The 17,658-nt window shown below is 39.4% G+C and overlaps 1 protein-coding gene across 13 annotated transcripts in view; it reads right to left on the bottom strand.

Moving 5' to 3' along the window:
- The window catches only part of cacna1ab (calcium channel, voltage-dependent, P/Q type, alpha 1A subunit, b), a 125,333-nt gene that overhangs the window by 24,938 nt on the left and 82,737 nt on the right, over window positions 1–17,658 (bottom strand). For 10 of the 13 annotated variants that reach the window (XR_010666448.1, XM_065955283.1, XM_065955256.1 and 7 more), the window contains exons 33-40: window positions 17,304–17,369; window positions 16,246–16,343; window positions 15,750–15,900; window positions 15,363–15,490; window positions 14,633–14,729; window positions 5,325–5,430; window positions 4,827–4,934; window positions 2,130–2,233 (exon numbers count right to left, since the gene is read on the bottom strand). Coding sequence is in view for 12 of the 13 variants with exons in the window: in XM_065955283.1 (XP_065811355.1) it covers window positions 2,130–2,233; window positions 4,827–4,934; window positions 5,325–5,430; window positions 14,633–14,729; window positions 15,363–15,490; window positions 15,750–15,900; window positions 16,246–16,343; window positions 17,304–17,369 (858 nt within the window). In the remaining variant the exon portion in view is untranslated. Of the gene's footprint in view, window positions 1–2,129; window positions 2,234–4,826; window positions 4,935–5,324; window positions 5,431–9,928; window positions 10,026–14,632; window positions 14,730–15,362; window positions 15,491–15,749; window positions 15,901–16,245; window positions 16,344–17,303; window positions 17,370–17,658 lie in introns of all 13 variants that reach the window. The other 3 variants (XM_065955269.1, XM_065955291.1, XM_065955260.1) reach the window with 2 other exon arrangements.

The following is a 17,658-nucleotide window of genomic DNA, read 5'->3' as shown; positions in this document are numbered from 1 at the left end:
ACCTGGATTGACCAAATAGTGAGAGCTTGATGAGTCAGGGTCTCATCGCTTCCTGGAAGGATAAAAGGGAAAGCATCAAAAGGACAAAAAACGGCATGATAAGACAGGAACACAGAAATACAGACAACAGACTGAAGAGACAAAAGAATGACGGACAACAGAAAAATATCTGAGCCACATCAAACAAACACTGAGGAGAACAATGGACAAAAAACAAGACTTGAGGAATACACAGAAGGATAACAAACAAAGAAGAAAGAGAAGACACCAAATGTGAGGAGTTAGAAGAAAAATCCAGTCCTGGGTGCCTTAGCCCGTCACGTGTTATATTGTGATTTTCTTTACTTTTTTTGTGATCCAGTCCTTGTGCACATTTTTTCTTAAATTGGCATTTATGTCTTCAGTTTGGAACATGGCATTAGGAATTTGAATATCATACAACAATTTCCCAGACAAAATTTAAGATGACAACAAAACAGTCTTATTTATAGGCTTCAATTGCGTGTGCATGGCCAAGGTTTTGCATTCATTTTTGTATTTATTTGTGGATTCCCTGCTAACCTTTGCCACACTCTTTGCCAATTCTTGGCCAACTACAGTCTATGAATCACCATTACTGAAACCAAAAACTTCACGGCAATGGCTAGAATTCTGTTGCAGTTCTTTCCTGCCAACCTGTTGCTTTCTCAATTTCATTGACTGTTTCAAAGATGCTGCCATGTCCCATCTACATACAGTTGAAAGTTACATTACAAGTTACAAATATTTGTGTATTTAAAGAAGGACATGTGTGTAAAAAATGCTTTCTAATTCCTGAATACCAGGGTGTGTCCATTATGCCATCTTAAAGCAAAATGAAGTGAGTAATTGTTGCAGTATATATTAATCTGTTGAGGGAATTTTTGAATGAAAAGAATATTTATTTTCTTCTTTTTTTTCTTTTTATAATTGAAGTCTAGCTTGTAAACCATTCAGACTTGTCTGATGTTTTAGAAAGCAAGAAACATTCTGATACTTATCAGTAAATAATGTAAATAATTAAAGACATTGACTATCATTTGTGTAAGCCATATTTGGGTGGATTCTTCCTTTAAAATGAAGGCTTAATGTAAAAAACAAGGTCAAAATGGAGGAGAGGAATTCTGAAATTACACAGTACAGATGGTGGGACGAACAAACGGGGCAAAGAACTTGTTCAAGTCCTTGTGGACTGCTGATGTTGAGAGAGCCTTTCCATTCATTCCAATGGGATGACTGCATTCAGGAACATACCAACACATATTGTATATGCAAGGGTGTATTGTTTAAATGGAAAACGTTTTTAGCATACTCTCCATCTATCAATACACTCCTTTGTTCTGCAATGTGACAATTCAATCACAGCAAGTATGTCTCAATAAAAATGGGAAGCAAATTTTTACTTTTTTGTAGCTTGTTAAATTTAATGTCAACTGCTGGAGTGAAAAGGAGGTACTGCACGAGTGGAGAGATGTTTCTTCATGTGGACTGAAAATACAGATACAGCGGGAGCAAGTGCATCTCAAAGGCATTCACTGACAGAAGGGAAAGAGCACTGATGGGGAACAAAAGGTAAGGCCATGTGGTATCATCAACATCATAATTTTTCAGAATAATAACAAGAACAAAAAATCAAAGCTGTCAATCGGGTAAACCTTTGTGATATTACTCCTCATCACTGCGTTCAAACAGCCCGTGGTGAAAAGGAAAAGCAAAGTCCAATGCAGGAAAAGGAAAGGTTGCTAACTAGCCAGAGAAAAAAGATAGCTACACACCTCTGTTGGCAAGCATAGTTAAAAGTATAAGGCTGGCTGAGAGAGCAACAAGGTACAAGAGAAAGGACCACGATTTTCCGGTAGCATGCTATTAAGGGAGCAGTGCAGGCTGAGATAGAGGAAGGACGTTTTTTGGAAGTGTAGCTGGGAGTCTATATTGGATTTAATAGTATAAGAAATGATTCTTGTGCTTTTAAATCCAGAAGAAATGCAAAATTCAGTCCAAGCGCAAGAGAGTGTGACATAAAAAAAGAGGGCCTAGAAGAGGAAGAAAGAGGAAATAGAAACAAGAATTTCTTTTTGGCATTCAGGACATTTCTTTGCGATGGAGTCTACCTGTTCCTCTCGAAGGGCCTGCATCTTTTTCGTCTTGCTCTGGCGGTAGTATTCCATGATCATCATGGCAGCGTAGATTTTGCCCACTGTCAAGTCTGTGGCTGCTGAAAAAATGACAAGTTACCCTGCAAGATTAGACCCGGGTGGGATGGGACCCTGAGCCGTGGGGGGGATGGGAGTGGGGGACAAGACTAAGATTGAAAAACAAACCACTGATACAGAGAAATTCAAACTTGCATGCAGAGTACACCAGCAGATGTCCATCAGTCAAGACCTGGAATTTAAAGCAACCTTCCCCATTGGACTTTTTATGTTTAATGTCGATAACAATGGTTGCAAATATTCTTACTTTGAAATAAGGTGATCAACTGGAGACACAAACTATATTTCTATTTACTAATTCATGTTTTCAGTGTATAACTTATTCCATTAAGATGCCTAGGCACCAGATCTAATATGCTTATATGACAAAATAATTTTTAAGACCAGCTAAATACACTAATGATAATATACAGAAGTGTAAATGGTCTGTTGGCTTGCTGAATGTGTATGGATGGATTGCATCCAAGGAAATATGGGAATGGCCAAATTTGGGAGCTGCAATGAAGCATTCATACTTTGAAATGTTAAAGGACAAGTAACATTTTTGGGAAGTACATTGCCTAATATAAACTCAAATGCTCATGTTGTCTTGAAGGAACATTAGTAACCACTGTCCAAGCATTCCCTATGAAGCCTCACTGAAACAGTGCTGAGCTCACTTGCTGGTGTACAATAGTCAAATACAATATAACAAGACTATTAACACAACAAAGCCATTAGTCTTTTCACAGGCAGATGCTTTTTCTGTACATTATCAAGAAAATCATTCTCTTATTCATTATAAACTAACCATATCAAAACGTCAGAGGATGAGGTAGCCACACCACTGAGAAACCATTTGACACCTCAATTAAATGATCTCTAGTAAAACAGGAGCTCAATTTTTTTCTAAAAACTCTGGATATATCCCCAGAGTTTGGATGGAAAACACTAAACATTTAAAATCAGAAAAATACTGAGCTTTGTTTTGATTGTACAATAGCTTGACTTCGTATTTAGCATTCTTACATTTGAGGCGTCCTTTTCAAAGTGGCATGGCAACAAGTTTTTCAGCATATTTAAACCGATACCAACATGTGATAAGATATGTCAAAACATATCTTATTGTCTTATTTTATCATTGGGGAATAAGACAAGTCAATGCATGTCTTATACCTTACTAGATGCCATGCGTTTAGCCAAACAACTTGGCAGTATTGCATACACATGCATCACAATGCTGGCTCACTCTCAAAATGATTGAAAAACTTTCTTTCTTCACAGATTTATCAGAAAATCATCCTATGCGAATGCAAAAGCCTAAATCTATGATACAAGTTGATTTGCTCAATTCTTCCTGTAGTGAAAAGACTTCTATAGAGGATCTTCTATAGCAGGCATCCCCTGATATCAGGACTAACTGAAGTGGTGGACCGATCAGCCTTGCATGCGTGTGTGCTACAAAGCCCATTCTGATGCACCTGTAAACATGTGTTGTAGTAGCTAGAGTGTATGTGTGGTATTGAATAATGCAGTGTATGGAATAATGCAGGGACTACTTTAGGCAACAAGTACCAAAATGCAATCATCATCATTTTATCAGGCTAATCACAAGCATTTAAAAGCAGGCAAAGTTGTATGTGCTGTGGAGGCATTTTTTTTGTAAACAACAAAGACAGATAATGCTTATGTGGAAAATACCCACTGTTGTGTGGTTCTCAACAACAGATGTTCACATATAATGCAAGTGGTAAGGGTTGGACTCTTATTACGTCATGTCAGCTGCATGCTACGTTGAACTTATAAACATATAATATATAAATTGGATGTTGGAGTTAGCTACCTATCAAGGCAACTCGAAGCTCCATCAAACATTTAATTGCTCAAATTGGTAGTACTATCCAGAGCGATTTTGTTTTGTGCATATTGATAATGTTACAAAAGTTGACATTAAGGTTCTAGTCTGACATTGCCAGGCTATGCTGTTTGACCATTGAAAAGGGTGTCAAGTGAGAATTGAATATAAAATAACTAATCCAATCCAATGTTAGAACAGGTAGGCCACATCCTTTCTTGTTATGTGTAACAGAGTCTAAAGGTAATTACACTGCCTGTTCTTGGCTGGTGACATTTTAATTCTGTAGATCCACCAATTAACTTGTGCTGTACTAGTACCCATGACTTGGGAGGCCTTCCAAAAACACGCACAGTATTTTGTTTAAGATTGGGCAGCCAGTGAGGAATCATGTCTCAGTGATGAATTCTACAGATTGGACAGTCAGTGAACAATGAATCACTACGGTGGCACAATTAAATACAATAGGCAAGGATGTCACCAATATCTGTTAAAACTCTCCGGCAGACGAAGAATCTTGATGCCCAAATTAATGAGAATCAAGGAAGTAGTTCTACACAACTGAAGTTGAAGGATGTTTGAGGTGCAAGGTCTATATTAGCGTTTGTTCCTGTATGTTTGTACTGTATGTGTTTCTGCTGCAGTGACCTGATCAGGAGATGCTAAGCAGTGAATGACACTGGTTGGTGGAAGCTGTCCTCTTGGTGAGTTGGTGATCGGACACAGAAACACCACTATGCCCCATTTTTCCTGCAACTTACCCTTGTGTGGTGTAACCAGCAGGTCCAGTGTCTTCTGCGATAAGTTCGGCCAAATAGCCATCATCTCCTTTCTGAGCTCTGCATCCATCTGGTGCTTGTCTGCACCGCCTGGGTAGCCCAGCGACCCAGAGTGCCCGAACACACACACACACACACACACACACACAAAACATTTGGGACAGCCCAAATTCATACATCCACACATATGCAAACACCCAACATGAGTTAACACAGGGCATAGAAGTTACAGACCAGAAGGTAGGCCAGAGGAAATAGATTTAGCCATTCAAGCATGCACACATTCATCCAAAACAAAAAAGAAATATGTTAGCGTCAGAATTAGAGACAGAGTTCTGTCACATATTCTATTAAAATCTAGAGCAATTTAGAGGAGAAAGTTAAACCCATGAAATGCCCAGGAATACCCAAGAATGTAAGACAGCACAGGAACTCAGATGAATAGAAGGAGTAAAGCATGATAATACTTTTTGGGCGTACCCTTGGCAATCTTTATATCCAGTGCTGTCCTGATCAGAGCCATGAGGGTAGAGTTAAAATGCACCGTGTTATCTTCGGCAACTGGTAGATCCATGCGCAGCAGCCTCTGTGGAGAGCCAGTCAGGATGAGAGGATGAGAAAGGTACATGTCCTTGCTAAGTCTGGCATGCCTGAACCTCCAGGAATGGGGTTGGGTAAGGGGTAGTGGACAGAGTTGAGAGAGCTCCATAGACAACAGCCAATTAGAGTTGGATTGTATTTCTTCAGTTTTTATGTAAGGTTCCCCGAGACAAACTACAGTTGAATCAAGAATGACGTGAAGTGTCTCTATGATTCTTTCATGTTTGAGTCACTGAGATCTAATCAGTCAAGTCAGTGAACTTCAGCTTGAGATACTTACATTTTTACAATGCTAGTTAATTCTATTATCCATGTATTTACACATGCAAGAACATTTGCTTGGGGATAGAAACTTGAATAGGCGAGTCCCTGCATCTCCTGTTTTTCCACTGATACTCTACGAGACAGCACAACTATCCAATGATGGCCATCTGCTGCTAAGCAACTGTGAGAGCTGAGAACCACAAGGAAGAACAATCGGAGCCAGATTGACCTCCGACCCAACCTGTGCCCATGTTCCCTAAATGTGTGAATGCATTGGCGCATTTACACATCTTTCTTGTTACACACATATAGATGTAAAAATAACAGTACACATACACCAACCACCCGCCCCAATCCCATCTCCACATCCCTCCCTGTCCCCACTTACACAGATTTATTTGCAGACTGCAATTAAGGGCGCTTAATTGGAGTCATTAGAAAGACAAAATAGGTCCACTGGAGAACAATAACAGTATCACTGGAGTACTTGTGCCATTTCTCAGGAGATTGCAGTTGTTTAAAGTTACTGTGGCATCTGCTATAGAGCTCCCCCTACCCATAAGGAGGTTCCCTGTCTTAACATGTCTATACCAGGTAAAACCAATGGAGAAACCTTTGGATAGAACGAAACAAGATGGGCCATCGGGCGCCGCTTGACGTTCCTATTCCAACCAGTTTGAATCCATCGCGTTTACCGACGAACATGAGCGTTGGGCACTAACAATGGCAAGCACAGCATAACAATGATAGTGAGGTTGCTTGTGTGTTTCTGAGTGTGTGAGAGTGTCGGGCATGCCCTAAGCCAGATGTGCAAGAGGCGGAGGGCATCGGCCAACATCCACAGCGCTCGGCAGGCAACAGGCAGGCAGGTAGGCTCGAGGTCGCCCATCGCCATGCGACAGAGTACAAGGATGCAAAACCACACAACACCCCCTAGAAAAACCCACAAACCCGGACACACAGAGCATGCAACATGCCTTAACTTCACTGCCATTTAAACCCGAAAATTTTCCCATCCACCCAACCCACTACCCCTGGATTTCCCTTAAAATCCACTTTCACAATACAAGCAGCCGTGCAGCCGCGCAAAGAGAGTATCCTCAATCCAACTGGATTGATCCTAATATTAACGTCTTATATTTTTTTGCTATTCACGTTAAGGTTCCCTTAATCAACTCAAATTCTTAAGCGATAATAGAATTCATATCAAGTCAAGATCTCTCTCAATGCCAAACGGGTGCAGTGTCTTAAGGGGTTGTCAGAGTTAGAGAGGATTAGAGTTGTGACATTCCCTGAAAGAAGAAAAAAATCATAAAGAAGATCAAAAAGAGATGATTGACGTTTCTTTCTTTTGTTTTGAACCAACCAGACTTTATAATACTGGGGGGTAAGGAAAGGGGTGTCTATCAAGGGCGCATATGGTAGGGACATCAGTTAGTTGACTTAAAGTAGGCAACTCTAGGCTTGGTTATGAGATGTAGTTACAGATAAAAAGGGGAGGGCTGAGAATGAGGAGGAGAGAAGGGTGGTGAAACACTGAAAGAGTAAAGAAGCATCAAGAGATTGTAGGTCAACTAATTAAGAGAAGAAACTTTGTTTCTTTGTGGATAGAAAGGAAAGAGAGGACAGGGACCGAAAATTACAGAACAAGACGAGATAAAGACAAGGACTAAAAACAACAGACATAACTTTACTGAGATGAGTTCAGTTTATAAAACACGGTTGTGTATCAATACACAATTATCAAAATACTATTTCTTGAGTATGAGGCATAGTGTCCATCAAAGGGAAGGTCCAAAACTGTTCCTATGCATTTGGGGTACTCAGTGATAAAACGGTTAAAGGGACTAACATTCCTATTTTCCATTCAGACAAAAAACACAAGGACCTTCGGATCTCAGAAGGCCCTTAAATGGAGTTTTTCTGTTAAATTGTATCAGTGAATACTGAAAGGCTCTGATGACTGAAGTATGTGATGGGGGCCATTACTAATTCTTCTTGAAATAATCTTGAAAAAAAGTAGAAAAAAGAACTAAAGGGCAAAGGTAGAGACAGAGCTGGCTGGGATGGACAGAGGGATGATAATGAAGGAATGAAGATGGCGGCTGATGGCTGACAGACAAGTGGACAGCAGTTGAACAACAGAGGAATGATGGATTGAGAGAAAGTTTACAGGTAGGAAATAGGATAGAACAAAAAGGGAAGAGGCTTGGGAAAAGAAAGAAAGAAGAAAGAAATGGGGAGGAAAAGGAGAACAAAGAAGAACATTTTGAAGAAAGACAAAAGTGATAAGAAAAAGACAGAGAGGGAAGATAGAAAAAGTGACATTCAGATTCAAAGTTTTGCTTCGTGGACAATTTCAAAATTTAATCTAAGTAGTTATGTTCAGTCATCAAACACGAAGACTGATTGTGAGGCTTTTGATAGATACTGATGTCGTTCCAAGAAAACTTCTACTTGTCCCCAATTCAGTCCTTATTTAAGCCTCAAATTTGGTCATAGTGAGAAAAGTTAATATTACTATGCCAGTATATTTTTTTTCATAATTAATTGTCTATTGGTCTCATTAGCTGCTGGAGCAGTTTAAGAGCTTGAGAATCCAGGAAGTTTGTGGAGATGTAATGGTTTATTGCAAAGGCTTGCAGCAAGGGGACACAATTGTTAATATATATTGACCACAAGCAGTGATTAAAACCTGATTATTATTCAAACTTCAATGGAAAGGACAGCTCTATTTATACTGTAGAAGCTTTAAGGCTGCAACGATGTTGTCTTTATTTTTTAGCAGTAACTTACAGGCCTTTGATGTGCAACTTTGCACAGCTTATTTGCACTTTAAACATAATATGCAATTTGTTTTAACTCTTTGCTGAAACAAAGTTTTCAATACTGTTGAATCTGGATGTTAATAAGAAAGAGGTTGAAAGTGATGGAGAGAAAGAGTGGACAAGACAAAACGACAGCTGATGCTGAAAAACTCAGACCAAATCTTTACCCTGGTGGTCTGAGGCACAAAAAGAACCCAGAGAAATGGAAGAATCCTTGGGTGTCAGAAAGAAAAAAAAAAAGGTATCTTGAAAAAGGGGGCCGTAACTTTTCTAGACAAATTTTTATGCATTCTTATCATTTGTATCTTCACAGCTTGGTTGTGTATGGCAATGTTGGCATGTGTATGTGAGCACTGAAGTGCCATCCACAGGAATAAGAGACGCAGAGGACAGAAGACAGACAACCTTTCCGGTCCTTCTGTACCCGCATCGTAAGCAAATACTTGCACTATGTGGATAATACCTGGTTAATATAATCCCCTTTAAGTCCATAACTTGGCCTTTACACAACAGATTTCCACAGCACTCAAATTATTTACTCAGCATTTGCAGTTCCACTTATCAGTTAAAAATTTGTATCAGTAATGACCACAAGTAAGTGTTTGTCCTTTGGCATTACCAGGACGATTTATTTTTAAGTATTGTCCAAATAATCATATCTACATAATGTGAAAATGAGGCCTGATTATGTTTTACACATTGATTTTGTACTTAAGCTTTCATAACTTTGCCTCCGAGAAAAGGTATACAGTAACACAGATATTTGATTATAGATGAAAGGAAGCATTATAATGGAGATAACAATTTTTAAAATCCATAAAGACGTTTTCAGTATTTCTTGATATGTTTTGGAAAATGTAAATTCTTTGTCAGATCTACTCTGTGAGTGTTTTCTGACTGGATTATTAGCCTGTCTGTGTATTGCACGTGCATGCGTCCGTGCAGGTTGCAGAAGGACGGGCAAAGCCTCCTCCGTTCTCTTACTCCTGCGGCCTGACGGGAGGAAATAAAAGAAAGAGAATTGACTTCCACTCCACTATCACTTCACTTCACTTCACGACAAAAGCCCATCCCTCCATCCCCGCGGTCGGAGAGAAAGAAGAGAGGACAGCGCTCACCACCACCATAACCACCACTTACAGACAATGAGGGGAACACCGCTAGGAGGAGGGAAAGAGGAGGGATATGGAGGAGGAGGAGAAAAGACACGGGGGGGGTGGAGGGAGATGGCAGAGGAGAGGTTCTTCTCCCCAGCGATGGGGAGGTCTTAGGACGGAGACTGGAGGGGAAATAGAAGGGAAGAAGTGGAAGGTGGGAGAAGGAGGTACAGAAGGAGGTGACGGTGGTGGTTTGGGGTGGGAGTTGGAGGAGTAAGGTGGGGAGCGAGTCTACCTTATAAGCGACCCGGGCAGGACACCTCTTCCCGAGGCCTAGCGGCGGACACATGTGTCTTAGCATCTGATACATGTCTGTGTAACTGATCCGGCCACTGGAGTGGCCACACAAACACAACCACACAGACATCACATGCACACATGCATTCACACATTGGACCCATACGCACACACACGTACGACAGAACAAACGAAGACAGACAATGTGAAAACGAACAAAAGAAAAACAATGAGGGGCAGGGAGAGGGAGGACGCACAGAGGTGTGTGAGGAAGAGGAGACATGAGGAGAAAAAAGAAATAAAGAAACCAACAAAGGAAAGGAAGAGGGGGGGAAACAAATACACAGAGGTTATTGTTTTGATCGCTTTGGATCTGTGGTTGTTTTGGTGAAAGAAAGAGAGAAAATTAGAGAAAGAGATAGATAGAGAGAGAGGGAGGGAGAGAGAGAGAGAGAGAGAGAAAGTGTGTTTTACATGGATTCTAGTCTGGTTTTTCATAAAGTAAGGGGAAGGAGAGGAAGGAAGGGAAGAAAGGAGAAAAGTTGAGGAAGGAGAGGAGGGTTGAAGAAGGTGTTATTTAGTTCAGTTAGTTGTCGTTGAGATACCGTTCTATGCGAGGTGAAAAGGGGATTGTAGATTTTTCGCCGCTCGAATAGAACTGGCAGCGGGGCTTCTAGCAGGCAAAGAAAAGCACCGCTGCAGAGATTGAAGTGAGTCACAATGGCAAGTCAATGCAGTCCCTAACTGAGGCTGCCTGTCCACCAGGAACCTCTGCTCACATCTGTACCTCGAGGTGTTCATTGGAAGAGTTGTGATATCCCAACAGTGCTAACAGCAAAGCCTTGGCCGTTGGAAGATCTGCTCAACCTCATCACAAAAATACTTCTTGTAGATTGCCTATCGGGTTATCCTGCTCTGCTGGTACTTTCAAGTTTTATGAGCACAGGGTCATAGATTTACAACACTTTCACAAATACAGTCAAGGCATTTAAGCAGTTCCAAGTTAATGATTGTTATCCATACATTCATTAAACAGAATGGGACTAGGGCAGTATTTAATCTTATACCATGGTCTGGTTGAATACCCGATTCTGATTGGCTGAAGGATGGCATGTGGGTGACCTAGCCTAAGTCTTTTCTAGCCTTAAAAATTCTGCTGGCTGCACGCAAATTCCGCAACTTTAGAAATAATTGAATAAAAAAAACGTAAATGTAATGTAAATCTTATCCCAACAATGAGTGTGGTCCTTCTCTGCGTCTTCCTCTGAGCACCACCAGATGACGCTCGTACACACAAGCTGCAAGAGGTAGCCTTTATTAAGGGCTGGAATGTTAGTAGTAAAATGAAGTGGTTAAACTAAGTGTCCGCTGGTTAAACTATACGATGTTCAGTGATGGTTATCTCATGAAAAGGTGAGAAAGCCCTAAGTTTTATTTGAAAAAGGTTAGTGACATTGACTGATATAAAGCGACTGTCTCACTTTTTGGCCCTCTACCTCAGACTGCACCTGACAGTACATAGCATCAGTCATTGTCTTAGTGACATTTTTTTCATATATTTGGGGACAATGACATGGCTGGCTGGCCAGCTAGACTTGTTGTTAAACATACTGGACGATAACATCTACTCTTTGTCCACTGTACGTAATGTTATTGAGAATCTTGCAAGCATAACATTAGCTGTATGGCTAACAGCTGAGCCGAAGGGTTCAATCAGCTGAGAGGACTAGTTGTTTGTTATATTTTGACAGCAAATCTCAGGGATATGGATTGATGATCTTTTATTTTTTTCATTAGCAAGTGACCATAGTATAAGCGGGGTAGGCTAATGCCCTTTGAGGTGTCCATAATCAGGAATTAATGGACTTCGCGGAGGCAACTCTGCTGCGCGTTGGACGGTTCAGGCCTTTCGTGATAGTCTATTAAAAGCCTGAATGTAGTTGTAGTGATGCTGCCCATTGGTTTCTGAAGAGGGGCTATTAACTAAAACTGCTTTTAAGTGATTCAACTTTTTTGTCCAGGGCGGTTTGTTTGAAGTGGAAGAGACTTCTGCAGATACAGGTAAAAAACCCTGTGATGATAAACACTGAGGGATCCTAATCTAGAACAAGCTTGGCACCTAGAAATTTTATTGTGATACGGCTTTTAGCATTTGAAGGAAGTTGAAGTGAAAACAAAGCAGCACCTTTTAAATAATCTTGACAGTTGTAAATCAACTGTTGACATCATAATAAAAGATTATTCCCATGAGCATCTGATGACACAGAAAGTGATGAAGAGGTACTTGGTGGACACAAGAGCTTTTTATTTCCAAAGTCCCTGACCCTAACCACACACACACCCTGCCTATTTCCTTTTTTCCCCATATGTCAAAGACACAAACAGAGCAGGTTTGGCCTCTTTAATACAGTATTTAAGGTAATAGAGAATATAAAGTGTTACCATAAGGCCTGTTACATTCTCCACTGAAGGTATTCTTATCCAAACATGGTCATCAAAACTTCCAGCATACACATAGGAGTAAATTAATAATATAGAGTTGACCATACAAATGGCCAAAAAGAAGAATGGGAGGTTCAGTTTGACATTATTAGGACAATATAGGAACAGAAGATCCTCATGGGAAATCAAAATAATTTCTATTTGATTTGTTTTGCCACAAGAGCTGCTTACTATTGCTAGTTTAAGAAGCGTGACTTTGTGGCAAATTTAAGCAAAAGTTGGACAAGTTTTTAACATATTTAGTTATTGTGTAGATGCCTAGAAATTTGTTGTAAGCATTTTTAAGTGGAGCTTGTAAGAGGCCTGACAAAGTATTGATACCTGAAATATTTAAGGCCACCATGTGTAGAATTAAAACATTTGGTCTACCAAAGGTAATATTGGAAGCCTCTTGACATTTGGTATGTAAATATAAAAAGGTTATATGATACCAAAGGTTTCAGTCTCATATAATATACACAAAAATTTGAGTGAACATTGCAGTTATTACTAGAAAATTGTCTTTCCTAGGCCATCTCTGAAGACTTTGGAGGAACGGCTGATAACAACAATTTTCATCAATGTTTGGCCTGTGGAGGACACTAGCACTGTAAACAGCTAAATAACTGCAGTTTGACATTTACTATAGTTCGTTTGCTCTGTTAAATGCATAATTTTAGCATTAATATCCGAGTATAACCTCGCCCAATTTAAATCCCATATACAGAGAGTTTACGTCAATTTAATTAACAGCATTGTGAATTTGGATAGAAAAAAAAACCGACTTATGCTTTATAAATGCTTACTTTTATGTACTTGAGACCCCAAATCAGTACTTAGAAAGCTAGTCGTAGTAGTAGATTTCTGTTTCCAATGTGTTTAATTGTTTAACCGCAATTGTAATACCATATTGTTATTATTATTATTATAAAACCCCTTTAAAAATCTACACATAGGGGCTTTAAAATGTAAAATGAATTATTGCAGACTGCTTAGCAGTGTTTTACAATCATGTGTAAAGGAGGCAAAATAATGAAGGGTGTGTTTAACAGGAGATTTACCCTGTGAAGGGCTATACTCAGAGGTAACAGTTCATAATAACTACACGCTATAAAGCATTAATAAATACATAAATAATGAGTTTGCCCTTATGGTGTGTTCACTTTGTTCACAGAATATTAAAGAAGCTACTTTCAATGGAACTTAGCAAACCATCAATTGGAGAGTAAGACCATCATTCAGCCCGGGGGCGCTATAACCAGTGTTTATGTCTTTCTATGTTCAAAGAACATTGAATTTTGAAAAAAAAAAAGAAGTTTTTAACTGTCTTTTTTTGATAGATTGTGTGGGTCTTTGATGTGGTTGTTTCTGTTGGTTTTTTAAGTGTATATTGTTTCTACTGAGAAAGAGAAAAACATTATGTCTGTGTGGTGTCTGTTTCCTTGTTCTGATTTCTGAGACTTTCGTGAGTTATCTTATTAGCCTTAAGTTATTATGAAGTGTTACCTTATCAAATATAGCAGACCATTGAGCCTTGATGTCACGTGGCTGGAAAACACTGGCCTTTATCTTACATCTTTGTAGTTAAGCATGGTTACAGCATTCAGACCAAGCCCTCTCTGCAAATGTCTCTGTACTAAAGTAAGCCCACCCCCCCTCACCATAAAAAAAACAACACTAACTCAAACATGAACAATGCACATTGCTCAACCATTTTCTGCCCAGGCAAAAAGTAGACAGCAAGCAGAAATAAAAGACAATGGCTGACTGGAGTCTAGACTCTAGTGTTTACATATAATACTGAATTGAAAGTGAAAACATCAGTGTCATTTTCCCAGCGTTCAGTCAGAAGACAATAGCAAGTGCAGTGCACCACTTCATGCTTCACACACCGCTATTGGTGCGTGTGTTTGTTTGTGTGAGTGCATACTAGAGTGTGTGTGAGTGTGTGTGCATTTCTGCATTGTCCCAAACATTCTCATTGTCATGTCAGAATGCATATAAAACAGAAACCCATACCCCAAAATATGATTCAATGGTGGAATGAGTATAAAACAAGTGAATAATGCAATCCAAAAAAGAAAAAAAATCAAACCAAACTAAATAAAAAGTTGAAGTAGGAAATTATTTGTTTTAAAAGTAATAAAGAGCGACATTCATTCCAGTCTCTAAGGCGAGCAGGTTGCGTTTTAAGTTTGTGCTTTAGGGGTTTAGTCCAAACCTTGCAGGCCACCCTATGTGGGCATTTCTTGCCAAGGCCCAGGGGAGGGGAGATAACTCGTAATAAACTGTACATATCCTTATAATGTATGCGCCCACTGCAAGAAAAATACAAGGAGGGGAGGTTAGGTGAGGAACACAGAATACAGAGAGAGAGAGAGAGAGAGAGAGAAAGAGAGAGAGAGAGAAATAAAGAAAGTGGATCGAGAAAAAAAGAGGAGATAAAATGAAATAAGAGGAGAGTAAGGAAAAGAAGAAGTTGACACTGAGAATACACAAACTCAAACAGAGGAGAGAAGAGGAAGAAGAGAGGGATACATTCATCATAACTGTGCACAAGGTCTGCAATTTTAGAAGAAGGCAGAACATATCAGAAATAAGTAAAGAGAAAAAGCTCTGCTTAAACAGGCTTGCTTTTTACTGGCCAACTTTTAACTTAATCTATGATGTCGATCATCGCTTGATGTAGATCCTGATTAATTATTACACTTCTGCTGAGCCTTTGCCCCATTTAGGGCTGGGAGAGAAAGTCAGGGGTTAACAGATGTGTTACAATGATGATAAGACTGCCCTACTGTGTTAAGAAGTATCTAGAATTATACTAAATTGAAAAAAAATGAACGTGTAATCTTGTTTGAAACTGTTTGTCAGTCTATGTGTTCGCTATTCCCAGTGTATATTTCTGCTATTTCATTGCCTTGTGTGTGTATGAGTGTTTGTGCACCACTTACCAGGCTGCAGGGTCGTACTCGGCCCATATCCTTACATACTCATCCAGGTGATGCGGCCCCAGGATCGACGAGTCTCTGGTCAGGTACTCAAAGTTGTCCATGATGACAGCCACGAACAGATTCAGCATCTGGAATAAGGACGAGGTAAATACTCTCATAACAGGCCTGGGAGATTGATTAGACTAAACTGTAGCAAACTGTCTTAGCCATCTTGTAACATGGCATTCATTATAAAGGTAATAAATCCACACTTCAAACATTATAGAGTAATATCAGGAAAATATATACTGCAGTTTTATTATAAAGGGATGGTTTACCAGATTTATGTTAAAACATTAACAAATGCCCATTCTGAACTGATTGAGTTGATGTTTTTTTCTGTCTTACCAGGAAAGAGCAGAGGAAGATGAAGGAGACAAAGTAGGTGTAGGCGAAGGTGCTGCCACATTCAGGTTCCGTGTTTCCTGTTATCGGGTCGCATTTTTTACCTCCCAGGCAGGCCAACATGATATCATGCCATGCCTCACCAGTAGCGCTCCTGCACGAGGGAAAACACACAAAGAGTGACAAGAAAAAGTGAGGACACATCTTGGAGCATTTATTTGGCACTTCAAGATGTAAATTTTCTACATTACATACAACAAATAGCAACAAATTCTAATAAATAAATTCAGATTTTCATCTTTATTCCTGCTCTAGTGGAATGCTTAAAAGCTGTGATAAAGATGATATAAATATTAAAAATCTGACATGTCTGAATGATTTTCACTGCTTTATGATTGATATGAGAGTGGAAAAACCCAATGAAAAGTAAAAATCCGGACGGACATTATAGAAAGGAAGCCTTTGTCTTTAACTATGAAAGGAAAGCTTAAAGACTCACCTGAACAGCAGCATGAGGGCCATGATGAAGGTTCTGAAGTTGTTGAGATCGTTGATTGCAGTCTTTCTCTCCTCATCCAGTGCCAGATTCCCAAACAACTACAGACAGAAACAGCGGGACAAAGAAAGCAAATGCCACCACCATCAACCCTGTAACCTGTGCGTATAACACCTAACCTACTCCAGAGCAGGTTATTTTTAGGATAAGAGATCATCCTATAAAAAACACAGCCCAATTGGTCAAAAGACACCAACCAATCAGATAATATTATGGAGCTCAGTGAGCTGATCGAGAGAGGGGAGGAGGGAGAGACACCACGAATAGTTTACACTTTGTCTTTCCCTTATTGGTTTTCATTGGCAGTATATTCATCCTTCAACAGAAATGGAGAAAGCACAGGAGCCTAGTTGTGTTTATAAGATGTAAAATGACATTTACTTATGAATTTGATTTATATTTTTGAGTAAATATTTATAGGCTATAAACGCAGAACCGTTCTGCTTGTGACCCTCAAGGCTGCAGCTGAAATATTACGTCTAAAACTGTCATACACACCCCGAGAATTAATCCAAGCAAGGAATGAATTTAAGTGAACAAATAGGATTTATGATAGTCAAATCTGAGGTGCACTAACGATGGCAGAGACATATTAAAAAAGCCTTTGATTTAAGTCTGAGTAGCTGATGTGTTTTACCCCTTCATATTTGCTAATATCAAAGATTTCTCTGAGTGTGTAAAACATGATAATCTGCTGACTGCAGATTTGAGCATGTCTGTTATTAGTCACATGCTGCCCTTTTCATGCGAACATGCCAAAACAAACCCTGGTTTGTCTTATCAGGTTAATAACCAGCTTTGTGTGAATCTTTAGCATCATATCCTCGTCATACCGTTATAGGCTCCTTTTATTGACTTTACATCATACATCGACATTTGTGAAGCACTGTGTGTGATTTTACATGATGGTATGACATGAGGAAAATGTTCTGACCCCCAGCCTACAATTAACCCTTTACCTGTAAATCGAATACAACATGTCCATGTTCATTTGTACTCACCTGCATGCCGATGATGGCATAGATGAAGAAGAGCATGGCAATGAGCAGGCACACGTATGGCAGGGCCTACACAAAACGATACAGAGAGGAAAAACTTAAGCTGTTACCCATTTTTTTAATGCTGTTATAATGTTTTTTTTTTAAAACAGTAAGGGCTCTCTTCAATTCAATTTAAAAGTTAAAGTCGACTAAAGGTCAAGTGTAAATCATATAAATCATTAAACAGGCCAAATAAATCATCAATAGGAATGCTACTTCAGAGAAAACAGACGTATGATTCTTTATAACAGTCAACATTAGTATTAGTGCATTGCTTTATTTAAAGAAGAGAAAACCTTTTAAATCTCGGTCCTAC

The sequence above is a fragment of the Labrus bergylta genome, chromosome 1 (assembly GCF_963930695.1).
Source record: "Labrus bergylta chromosome 1, fLabBer1.1, whole genome shotgun sequence".
Classification (NCBI taxonomy): domain Eukaryota; kingdom Metazoa; phylum Chordata; class Actinopteri; order Labriformes; family Labridae; genus Labrus; species Labrus bergylta.
The sequence above is the reverse complement of the archived record's forward strand: the minus strand, read 5'-3'. Positions and strand labels throughout refer to the sequence as shown.